The sequence below is a fragment of the Corylus avellana genome, chromosome 8, assembly GCF_965113065.1.
Source record: "Corylus avellana chromosome 8, dhCorAvel1.hap1.2, whole genome shotgun sequence".
Taxonomy (NCBI): domain Eukaryota; kingdom Viridiplantae; phylum Streptophyta; class Magnoliopsida; order Fagales; family Betulaceae; genus Corylus; species Corylus avellana.
In genome coordinates this window covers 11,898,752-11,911,327 of record NC_142497.1, presented here as the reverse complement: position 1 = coordinate 11,911,327, position 12,576 = coordinate 11,898,752, and the positions used below count along the sequence as shown (strand labels likewise).

General features: G+C 38.2%; 2 protein-coding genes across 2 annotated transcripts; both read right to left on the bottom strand.

The window, feature by feature from the left end:
- Positions 1–4,327: 4,327 nt before the first annotated feature.
- On the bottom strand, positions 4,328–7,739 carry LOC148584129 (uncharacterized). Its single transcript, XM_088518755.1, has 4 exons — positions 7,430–7,739; positions 6,413–7,342; positions 5,550–5,737; positions 4,328–5,284 (listed from the first exon to the last, which is right to left on the bottom strand). The coding sequence occupies exons 1-4, from the start codon at positions 7,737–7,739 to the stop codon at positions 4,328–4,330; spliced, it is 2,385 nt and encodes a 794-aa protein (XP_088374881.1).
- Positions 7,740–11,414: 3,675 nt separating this feature from the next.
- LOC132162942 (SAUR-like auxin-responsive protein family) lies at positions 11,415–11,861 on the bottom strand. Its single transcript, XM_059573151.2, has one exon. It carries the CDS (start codon positions 11,859–11,861, stop codon positions 11,415–11,417), a length of 447 nt encoding a protein of 148 aa, XP_059429134.2.
- Between the last annotated feature and the right edge of the window lie 715 nt (positions 11,862–12,576).

Below are 12,576 nucleotides of genomic sequence, written 5' to 3'. Positions count from 1 at the left end.
TACGTGAGTATATGCTTTACCGCTACCCAATGTGGTGGTTCAAGGTTTGATTGATATTTGCTGACCATGCCAATTGCAAAACATATATCTAGTTTAGTTCAAAGCATAACGTACATGAGGCTTCCCACAGCTGAAGCGTAAGGAACAACCTTCATATGCTCTTCCTCTTGAGTTGTCTTTGGACATTGTTCCTTTGCAAGAGAAGCTTCACGTCTAAGTAACCATTTCTTGGAGTCCAGCATGCTAAATATTGCCAAGACCTTATCTATGTATGCAGCTTGGGATAAGCCTATCTCCTATTTCTACGATCTCGCAAGAGCTTGATACCTAGGATATAACTTGCCACTCCGAAGTCCTTCATATCAAACTGATTAAACAACCAGATTCTTACTGTTGATAATGTCCATACATCATTTCCAATGAATATGATATCATCAACATATAACACCAAGAATGTTACTACCTTATCTTGATACGTCTTGTACACACATGGATCATCGAGGTTTTCTTCAAAACTGAACTGTTTGACTGTTTCATCAAACCTAATGTTCCATGATCGGGATGTTTTCATATCCTATAAATGGACATTTGTAACTTACATATCATATTCTCTTGGTTTTCAGCTATAAACCCACATGGTTGCATCATATAGATATTCTCATCAAGTTGCCCATTTAGGAAGGTTGTCTTAACGTCCATTTGTCAAATCTCATAGTCAAAATGAGAGGTAATGACCAAGAATATCCGGATGGACTTATGCATGCTACAAATGAAAATGTTTCCTCATAGCCGATTCCCCTTCTTTCTAAGTGAAACAATTTGCAACTAATCTTGTTTTGAAGCTTTCAACATTCCCATCCACCGCTTTCTTTCTCCTGTAAACCAATTTACAACCAATAGGTTTAATGCCAATAGGCGCCTTTACAAGAGTATAGACTTTATTGGAATACATAGATTCCAATTCATTTTTCATAGCTTTGAACCAATGATATGCATTCACATCATTAATCGTTTCAACATAAGTTCTTCGATCTATTTCAAGTTCATCAGGTATAGCCTTATGGGCTTTTCTAAGAACATGAATTTGTCAGGTGCCCTGACCATCCTCCCACTACGACTCAATATGATGGTACCCAATGTCTCACTAGTAGTAAGTTGTGGTGTATTTGATACAACCACCTTATCTTCGGGAACTTTTGATGATGTGAGATTTCTTGCCCTTCCAACAACTATTCTAGAACCACCTCACTCTTTGATTTGAAATTGTTTATATAGTCCTCCTTAAGAAACCTAATGTTTGTGGTGACAAATACTTTGCTATCCTCATGACTATAAAACAAATAACTCCTTGTCCCTTTTGGATATCCAACAAATAAACATACTTATGTTCTGGAATCAGTCTTTCTTTTCAACACATGTGATGGGCAACCCTAAATGTGGACATATCTCATGCTAGGCTTTAGTCTTGACCATAGGAAATAGACTTAGATGAAACCAAATTTAGCAAGCATGTTGCTGTTTCTAGAGCATATCTCCAAAATGACATAAATAGAGTAGTATAGCTCATCATTACTCTTACCATTTTTGTAAGTGTTCTACTCCTACTTTCTACCACACCATTCTGCTAGGGAGTTTCCGGTACAAGCAATTGGGATATAATTCTTACTTCTGACAAATGGTCTTTGAAGTGTCTGAAGAAGTATTCGCCACCTAGATCAGACTGAATGTCTTTTATATGTTTACCTAACTATTTCTTGGTTTAGCCTGAAACTCTTTAAATCTTTCAAAAGCTTCAAATTTTTGATGCATTAGGTAAACATAACCATACCTTGAGTAATCATAGTAAATGTGATGAAATACTCATAACCTCCTTATGCTTGGACACTCATGGGACCACATACATCAATATGTACTAACTACATCAAATCTTTGGCTCTATACCTTTTGTAGGAAAGGGTCTCGGTCATTTTACTCTCTAAACATGATTTGCACACTGGGTAATCCTCAAAATCTAATGGGCCTAGAAGCCTATCATTGACTATTCTTTGAATCCTCTTTGAGATAATGTGACCAAGACATATGTGCTGAAGATATGCCTCATTAGTTGAATGAACTTTTCTTTTAATGATAAAGAAATATGAGTAGAGTTTAAAACATAATTGTTAACCGAATACAAATTAGGAGAAATAATATACAAACCATCCATAATGATACCAAAACATATAAATAAATTACTTTTCTTTATTATCATGCTATCCCACATGGGTTAAGGTGTGAGTCCTACAAATTCAATGAATGATTTTTTTTAAAAATTTTGTACGAGTGAAGGATAGGAGAAGGACAAATAACCGTTCTCCTTTTTATATGTCCTTGTCAACACTCATATTTTCAAATGTTCATCTTTTTGAACAATCACTTTTTTCAACAGCAGCAATTCTTTTTTTATTTTTTATTTTTTATTTTTTTAACGATCATACTTTTCCAAAGGACAATCAATCACTTAAATTAACGATTTATAGTTTTCGAATCAATTTCTCAGGAGCCAAACACAACACCAGTACATAAACTGAAAATAGAGAAATCCGAAATTTATCATATGAAGTTCACAGATATATAAATTTCAACTTAAGAAAATTCAGGTGGAGGTTCACGTTTGCTTGGGACATACAGAGAAAAATTCAATTACGGATGTATTGCGTAAGTCGCAAGACAAATACTGTATTTTGTTGCGATACATCCCTTTATTAATTTGCAAGTTACATCCCTTTTAATTGGTGTACAACATGCAACTTATCTTGGATGTTCTGCTCTCATCTAATTGTCAGCCATAAATTCAATGTCATTCATGGGATGTAAACTAAAAGTGGACATGAAATTACATATTATTTTTTTCAATTATCTTTCAATCATTTATTGTAAATTCAATAAATTCATCATTAAATTTATAAATTTATGTGCATCTCACACAAATTGAACGATAGATTTATATCTTCACCATATAAAAATGGATAAAAAATAAATAAAAAATTATCTCATCAAAATGTTGGAATTAAAATAACACAGAAAAAATCAAATCAGGAGTAGGCTGTGAACTTACTCGGGAACAACATTAATGGTTCAAGATTCCTAGAAATATCTTCTTTTGTGTTTGGGTAAGTATACCATGAAATATCACAGAGAATGGATTCGCTGAAAATATTAGTAATCACTCACGCATATTTTTACTACTAATCCTAGTAGGACTAAATTAACTAAGTGAGACATTTGTTATATTTAAATATTAATTTTATTTTTCATTTAAACATGATTTTTATTGCTTCTTGCTCTTCATTTTTTTTCCCTTCTTCCAAACAATATGTATCTCTACTGCAAGACATTTAATTTGAACAAATAACACATCTAAGCTGCGTTTGATAAACGATTTCGTTTCAATACTATTCATCTCACTTTTTCATTTTTTCAACATTCTTTTACTTTTTACATTACATTAATAATTTTTTATTATTATTCAAATAAGAAAATGACTACAGAACAAAAAAATTTCATTTTCCCATACAAAACATTCTTACTTTTTATTTATTTATTTATTTTTTATTTTTTTTACATCAATCAATTTTTGCTATATATCAAATTATTAAAACCCCAAAACCCTTTACCAAACGGACCCTCAATTCATTTAACGGAGAATTTGATTTTCATATACTTTATTCTAAACATTATTTTAATAAACTAACTTAATTAGTCAATAAGTTAAGTTTTACGTTTGGGCAATATTATTTAAGGTGCCATAGTTAAATGTCAATATCTTGAGATTCAAATTGGATAGAAATTCCACTTAAACCAGTCTGAAGTAAATATCTTCAAGTCCATTTAAAATAGTGTCAAATGTCTATAAACATTTAAAAGGTAAATTAAATTCTTAACGTCATTAATAACAATTTACAAACTTAGACTAAATTTAATGTGCCTTTCAAATGTTTATATACACTTGACACTATTTTAAATGCATTGGAGGATATTTTATTTAGACTCGTTTTGAGAAAATTTCTGTCCATTCAATTTTTTTGTAATTTTTTTACAACAATTAAGCCTTAATTAAAGAGCATTAACTAACCGCTTTCTCATAATTAGGGCAATTTCCGGTGGTTTTTTAATGGTTCAGATTTATAATAAAATCTAAAACCAAAGATGTTCCATAAATAAACTTGAAAGGAGAAAAAGGTCCGACAAAATGACGAAATTCAGATTATGCTATGGAATTTTTTTTTTTGAATCAAAAGTAACTCATTTTATTCTCAATAGTGGAAAAATTAAGAGCTGTAAAGCTCTATACAAAAAGAGCCCATTGCTCTAGTGTAACAACATCCAGAATGGAGTTGGGTGTATCTTCCAGCCAAATTCTCTCACCTACCTCCCTGATGGCGGCCTTAGCTAACCTGTGAGCAGCCTCATTCGCTACTCTTTTGACATGGCGAACGTCCCATGTTCTGAAGGTCTTCCTTACTTCCTGAATATCACCCACAATATGTCCATATTTGCTCCATGAAGGACCTGTGTTGGTGATGGCATCAACCACTTGCTTGGAATCCCCTTCTAGTATGACATCGAAGAAGCCACTGTCTCTACTAAACTCCATTGCTGCTAAAGCCCCCAAAGCTTCGCCCACAACTGGTTCCTTAATAGAGTTTAGCGTTTTGCTCAAAGCTGCTAAAACCTGTCCTTTATCGTCTCTTATAATTACTCCAAGACCCAACCGGTTCTGTTTTGAATCTATCGCAATGTCCCAATTGGTCTTGACTTTACCCATCGGAGGTGCCGTCCATTTCTCCTCCTCCATTTGATCCACGTCAATATCATTCATTCGCCCAGCCTCCTGAATCGACTGGAAGAGCTTTAGATTCTCCAACACCTTGCTAACAATAATTTTTGGGTGGGTGAAGTCTTCCCCGTGTACCACAGCATTCCGTCTACTCCAAATGCCCCTAGCAATCACTGCACATAACTCAGCATCCTCCTTGTTGCAGCGTTCCAGAATCATTTCAATAATTGCTTCAAAGTCTCTCTCCATGGTTAAGCTTTTTTGGATTCGGACATTGCAGCATCCCCATACGTCCTGTGCTGCAGGGCATGACCACAAAGCATGGGCCGTGGACTCTGGTTCTCGTTTGCACAGATCGCATAAGTCATTATCCAGCACCCTTCTCATCATCAGGTTAACTTTGGTTGGGAGAATGTTACTGCATGCTCTCCATAAAAAGGATTTCGTGGGATTTGAGATCTTCATCTGCCAAATTGAATTCCATAGATTGTTACCTCGTGTACTGTTGGAACCTTCGCCGATGGTTCTTTTCTTTCTGTCCATCTCTAGATAATATGCACTCCGGACCAAAAAAATCCCCCGTGCTAGTTGCCCGCCAATAGAATTTGTCACGTTGATTGTAGCGGCAAATGGGCAACGAACAAATGATGTTTGCTTCAGTTTCACAAAATAATTCCCTTACTACTTGAACGTTCCAGCTGTGTGATTCATGATCAATTAACATGCTGACCTTTGCATCATAGTTGAGATCTAGACAGGGAGATTGGATTTGGTAAGATGAAGGTCTTGGTAACCACCTGTCCCCCAAGATGTTCACTGATTTACCATCCCCAATTCTCCACATCAAACCTTCTTCGAGCAGATCCATTGATGCCGTAATACTTCTCCATGCCAACGAGGGTCTATTCCCCACTTTTGCTTTCAACAAAGTGTCATTAGGATAATATTTCGCCTTTAGGGTTGTAGCGACCAAACTATCCGGATTTTGGAGGATACGTCACCCTTGCTTAGCGAGGAGCGCTTTGTTGAAACATACTAGGTCCTGAAAACCCATTCTTCCTTGTGATTTTGGCCGTCCCAATTTCTCCCAACTCATCCAGTGAATTTTCTTCTCATTTTCCTTGTGACCCCACCAAAACCTTTGCATAATGGAATTGATCTCCTTACATAAAGATTTCGGTAGCAGGAAAATACTTATACTGTACGTGGGAATAGCCTGTACAACTGCTTTCCAGAGAATTTCTCTGCCTGCCTGGGATAAAAACTTGGTTTTCCAGTCATTGACTCTTTTGCTTACCCGATCTTTAATTGATTGGAATTCTCCGATTCTGGATTTTCCAACCAAAGCAGGGAGACCCAGATATTTGTCATACCTTTGGGTAGCCGGGACTGCCGCTAATCGAGTAATCACTTATTTGACCTCAATGCAAGTGTTCCGGCTAAAAAAAATTGAAGTTTTATCCCGATTTAGCATTTGTCCCGATGCCCTCTCATACAACTCCAAAATCTCTGATAACCGTTGCCATTCCGAGGGGGTAGCCATGCAAAATAATAGGCTGTCGTCTGCAAAAAATAAATGATTAATACGCGGACCTTTGGGCGATGTGGACACCCCTTTCAGCTTTCCCAAATTTTCTGCCTGTAAGAGTTGTGAGCTTAAGGCCTCAGCACATAAGAGAAATAAGTAAGGGGAAAGGGGATCCCCTTGCCTAATTCCTCTTGTAGGACAAATATTCCCTGTTGGCATTCCATTAATAAGAATTGAATACCTCACCGTTGATATGCATTTTAGAATGAGGTTCACCCATCTGTCTGCAAAGCCTAGGTGACGCATGACTGCTTCAAGAAAATTATATTCCACCCTGTCGTATGCTTTGCTCATGTCTAATTTGAGCGCCATAAAACCAGTTTTACACCACATTCGGGTATGCATGGAGTGTAAAGCCTCATAGGCCACCAAAATATTGTCAGAAATTAAGCACCCTGGAATAAAGGCACTTTGATTTGCAGCAATGATATCAGGCAATAAAATCTTAAGCCTATTTGCCAGAGTTTTAGAGATAATTTTGTAGAAGACATTACAAAGAGAAATCGGCCTAAAATCCGACACCTTCTTAGGACTGGCAATTTTTGGAATTAAAGCAATATGAGTGAGATTTATGTCTTCTGCAAAAATTCCTGACAACATAAAATTTGATACAGAAGACCATACCTCCCTCCCAACCTCATTCCAGTGTTCATGGAAAAATCTAGCTGTGAGGCCGTCTGGTCCTGGTGCTTTTAAATCTGCCATCTGTGATACCGCCAAACTATGGAAATATTTATGAAAAGCCTCCTCTATCTCCTCTGTTTTGGAACATAGAACACCACCTTCATCAATGATCTTCTCAATCTGGTTTGATCTTCTCCTTTGATTCACACAAGCATGAAAAAACTTGGTGTTTTTGTCTCCATTTTTCAGCCAATGCTCCTTGGCCAATTGCTTCCATTTCAAGTCCTCTTTCTCAAGAATCACGTTAATTTCTGTTTGAAGTTAAAATATCTCTCCCAAGTTTTCAGCTCCCTCCTTTTCTTGGACTTTCAACAACTGCATCAGTTTCTCCTTGAGACCGTGGTCCCCTACGTTGCCATTCCTCCTCTTCCACTGCACAATTGCCTTTTTGCTACTGTTCAATTTGTTCTGAACACGGTCCCACACATTTGTTTGGACACTTTTTGCTCTCCATATTCTCCTTATCACTTTCTTATTCTCCTTGCATTTTCCCCATCCAGCCTCATATCGGAACAAGTGCTTCCCACGAGACTTACCAGTGTGATTTTCGACTAGTGACAGCAATATAGGCAGATGGTCCGAATTGCATGCAGCCAGTACCTCCAGCCGGTTAGCTGGAAAATGATCTATCCATTCCGAGTTTGCCATAGCCCGGTCCAGCCGCTCTTGCAGTCTTGCGTAAAATTATGATCCCCCCTCTTATTGCTCCAAGTAAATTTAGGACCCGTAAAACCAAGATCGTAGAGGTGGCAAGCCTCTAGTGTATCTTGAAAATCTTGCATTTGTTTTTGAGGTGTTTTAATGGTCCCAATTTTTTTTGAATCCCCCATGATTTCGTTGAAATCTCCTACGCAAACCCATGCCTTCGGTTGGAAAGAGCTTAGAAGCTCAAGCAAGCTCCACGCCTCCTTCCGTCTCGCTACTTCCGGATGCCCATAAAAGCCTGTGAATTTCCAGGCATTAGGATTATCCAAAGAGCCCACTATCACGCTTATATGTCTGTGACTAAAGTTCTGAATATTAATTCCAACCTCGTTATTCCACAATAGTGCCAATCCTCCTCTTCGCCCCACACTGTCAACCGTAAAAACACAGTCAAACCCCAGTTTTTTTCTGATAACCTCCATCCGTGGGGCTCGTAGCTTGGTCTCTATTAAGAAGACCATTTTGGGTTTCTTCTCCTTTATCAACCGGAAAAGGTCTCGAACTGTCCGAGGGTTCCTAAGCCCTCAACAGTTCCAACTTAATATGTTCATTTCTTTTGGCAGTGCTGCTCAGTAGCCACCGCCTTGGTTGAATCTCTTGTGAGCTTCCCCTTTGTATCCTCCTTCCCTTTCTTTTTCACTGGTGTTACTATCCCCATGTCCTCCTTGTCATCTGCATGTCGTTTGCTTGAAAGAATTGAATTTTGCTGGCCCGAGGCCCATTCTTTGTCCCCTCTTCTGGCTTGTTTTTTCCATTTACGTAAAGAGCCTCCCAGTGTCGACACCATAGGCCCAGTGGAGTCAGACTGGCCCAAAGGCCCACTTGATTCCTTCCCTTGAACGTTGGAGGCTTGCTTTATTGCTTCACTCCACGTGGCGTCATCCCCTCCTTCCCTGTCTTCTGAATTCTTGGAGCAATTAGCGCTGCTCTTGTCCAAACGTGCTGAACGTAACGCCTTCATGCATGCCTCCATCCTTTCCTTATCAGGACACATTGATTGCGTGGGAATATTACAAACGTTACATGATTGAATATTCGCATGGGCTGTGATTTGCTCATCAATGCACTGATTTCCTCCAACAGCTGCTCCTTTCTTTCCTTGCTCATCATTGCTTTTATTACCTCCATTAAATGCTCCTTTATTCTTCGCCATATTTTCCTTGCTAGCCGTTTCTTCCTCCATAGGAAAATAATCTTCCCTTGCCTTATATTCTGCATTGAAACGGACGTTGAGTCCCCTGATTTGTCACAGCTTGTCTCCCCACTACCAGGTCGCACATAATTGTTAGGATTATCTTCCGGTGACAGGAATCTGGCCGGACTGGACCATCCCCATTCCTCTTGCAGATTGTGAGCCCCTCCCTATGAACCTCTGCGTCTATCCACTCCCCGGGTTTGATAAGTCGTACTGAGCCACAGACCATATTCCATGGCCGCTCCCTTGGTGCGTCCCAAGCTGCTTTTCTAACAACCCGCAGGCCCATGCCAAATGATCCCACAATCATAGCAGAATTTTGGAATTTTCTTGTATTGAAAATGGATCCAAAGTGATCGATTTTTCAGATTCAACATACGTCCCCGAGCTAGCGGTTTCATAATGTTAATTCTGATTCGAACGTGTAAGTATTTTCCCCATCCAATGCCATTGATGAGTGCCAAATATTGTATATTTGAGCCCCTTAACTTATGTTTGTTAAGCTATTAGCTGTGTTAATTTATGATGTTTTTGGTTAGTTTTGGTGTTTTAGTGATTTGCAGGTTGTTAAGAGGAAAATACGGCTTTAAGGTGATATTTGCAACTCATTCCATTAATTCTGGGGCTTAAGACACTTCGTGGAGCATTGGCAGCAAATTGGGATCGAGCGATGATTCGCACTCGACGAGTCCCACTAAAAAGGCCATATCTAGAGTTGTATAGTTCGGATTGAGGTGATCTTGGTGTCATTGGAAAGCTAACTCAAAGATCTACAAAGTCATATTTCACAAGAGTAGGCTAATTCCGACTAGAAGTGCGCTAGAGCGCACATTTAGTACGATCAAGCGCACTCGCGTCCTGTGCAGTGTTGCACGAGTGTGATCGAGCGCACCTAGAGTGCGATCGAGTGCACTCGGCTGACCTAGCAGCGCTAAAACCCTAAAATTAGCTTATAAATATCATTCTTTTCCATTGTAAACGGACGGAGACAAGCCAGGGGTGCCGTACTTGGTCAAAATTGGTGTTTTCTAGGTTTTTGGAGCGTTTGCTTCAATTTTCCATTGTAAGTTTTATTTTCTCATGATATCAATTGAATTGTGGATTGTTTTTGTTATCATGAGAGGATAAATCTTTCAACTAAGGTTGAAGATGAAGCTTCGTCATTGATAAACTCATGTATTCTCGTATTTTGTTTATACAATTTTGACTTTGAATAAGGATGTTGTAGATTTTCATTCAATTAGTTGATTTATATATTTTAATTGAATGTGATGAACTGTTATGTGTTGGAGTTGGATATTTGATGTGTTTCATCCTTCGGAAGCATCGAATCATTTGATTGAAATCGGATATCCGTTGTGATTCGTTAACCAAACAGATACATAGGATGATTTAATTTCAAATCGGATATTTGTTGTGATTTGTAAAAATGGGTGGATTCATTGAATGATTTAAACTAGATATTTGTAAAACATCGAACAACAGTTTGAGCATAATAGTTTGTCGATTGTAGGAACAAATACGAGAATATAGAGTTAAGATTTGGCGAAGTGAATTATAAAACCTTAGTGTTCTTTACCATTTTATTTCATCATTTTCTTTAGTTTATGTTTTATTTTTGCACGACAAAAATCATGAAATTCGAAACTAGGTTAAAATAGAGTTGGTTTAAATAGAAATTGGTTTACACAACACAAATCCCTGTGGATCGACCTCGCATTTGCACACACGCTATATTGCACACGACTCGTGGGCTTGCGAGTACAATTAAATTTGTACATATTCATTCGTATCTACCTCCTCAACAGGTCCCACGGTGGATCCTAACTTGAATCCCATGTTTCTGCCCATGCACGCTAAAGGCATGTTTAGCATTCGAATCCAAAATGTCTCCGAATCAAAAGCCATTTGATAAGGAGGAGATAATCCATCAAAATTTGTAACCGAGAATAAATTCCCCTCAAATATCCACGGCCTTCCTTCCAAAATCCTGATTTTATCCCATTCATGCTCAAACTCAATGAGGAAAAGATTATCCCCCAATACTTTAAAAGTTAATGAACCTGTCGGTCTCCATCCCTTGATAAGCCTTGCTCGAACCAATTCTTTCCCCACAATCCTTTCGATCAGTAATTTCCCTACTAAACAATGGGAACGCCCTTTGCTTGCTATCTCCTCCAGACATTCTTCCTCCGCATCTAGACCAATGCTTTCCTCTTCAGTCAGTGACAGCTTCCCCCACATATGCGTCAAGTCTTCCTCCATGCCTTCTTCGAACAGTAGAACACCCCAAAGAATGCCCGATAGTCAGATGATAATTCTCACAGTCTTGGAAAGACGTGAAAAAATGCCTTCTACTCAAGGTTGTGGCGAACAACTCTAGAGAGAAAAAATCCTATGAGAGAGTTCATTATGCTATGGAATTAAACGTACATCATGTTCTTGCTTCTATAGCTTTGCACCATGGTTTTACAAGAACCCCAGTTAACCCCGACACTTGAGCCGCCGTCGGCCAATATCCTCTCAAGCTCGCTTGGCCGGCAAGGAATCGTAAGGTCACCCTCATGGTCAAAACCGTAATCCTCGGCTGCCTGCTCCAGCAGCCTAAAAAATGTTGGGTGCGTCAAACATGTTAACGGAACCAGAAATCTTTTGGGCTCGTCCCCCCCATCCACTACATCTACCGCAAAATGTCCTTCCTTCCCATCTTCTGGCACACAACATGAACTACTTGCCTCGCCAACTTCTTCATGCCTTGATTTCCTTCTACCCGATGAAAGGCTCTTATGGAGCTTTTGCACTACAATCTTGAGCTTCACAATGCCGTTGATCTTCTTCTTGATCTTGGCGCCGGTTCTGAGCTTAGCCATGAATGATGGATGATGAGAATTTGGTTGGGTCAATTTTTTGGTGCTCCTTTTAGCACCTCAATTCGAGTATATATATATAGTGTTAGAAGAAATAAGATTGGACCGTTGATCTAAATTGGGGGAGACCAGCATATGTGAGTGAGTAGTCCTAGTCTTCAACTGATCATGAAACGTCCCTTTTTGGCTTGTCATGTCTGCCTTCAAATTATTAAAATTGGCTTGTTTGGTACCTTTTCCCATACCTCTGTTTCTTATCTAACTTTTACTTCACTCTTTATTTATCAGTTTTTATGCAAAGAAATTTGGAAAGTACAAATCTTTCGTACCCTTGTAGCTGTTGCAAAATGTGTACGTTAACCACCTGATCATCTCATATAATTAAGTAGACAAGTGCTATATACATATGTCAATTTTTTTTTTTTAAAAGTTGGATATTAAATGATGTATCACCATCTCATGAGATTTATTATTTTGGAAAATGTGTCACCAACTCATGGAATTGTAACATATCATTTGGGAACCAACTTTTGAAACAAAAATTTAGGATGTTTAGCATTTCTCAATTAATTAAGACTTAGTTTGGAGGCAACTCATATTGTTAGAATATATTCAGAATATATTTTGATATTCACCATAATTGCTGATTTGATATATTTTCCCTGTATATATATATTTTGATATTATTCTACAATATTGTACATTAATTCCGTGATTA

What these genes read in the sequence shown, in the direction of transcription:
- LOC148584129 (XM_088518755.1), bottom strand. Translation starts at nt 7,739, where the DNA reads ATGGCAAACTCGGAATGGATAGATCATTTTCCAGCTAACCGGCTGGAG. An exon ending in TGGCAACGTAGGGGACCACG is followed by an intron (nt 7,343 to 7,429) that starts GTCTCAAGGAGA and finishes AACTTCAAACAG; the next exon opens with AAATTAACGTGATTCTTGAG. An exon ending in GGTGTCCACATCGCCCAAAG is followed by an intron (nt 5,738 to 6,412) that starts GTCCGCGTATTA and finishes CTTTGTTGAAAG; the next exon opens with CAAAAGTGGGGAATAGACCC.
- LOC132162942 (XM_059573151.2), bottom strand. Translation starts at nt 11,861, where the DNA reads ATGGCTAAGCTCAGAACCGGCGCCAAGATCAAGAAGAAGATCAACGGC.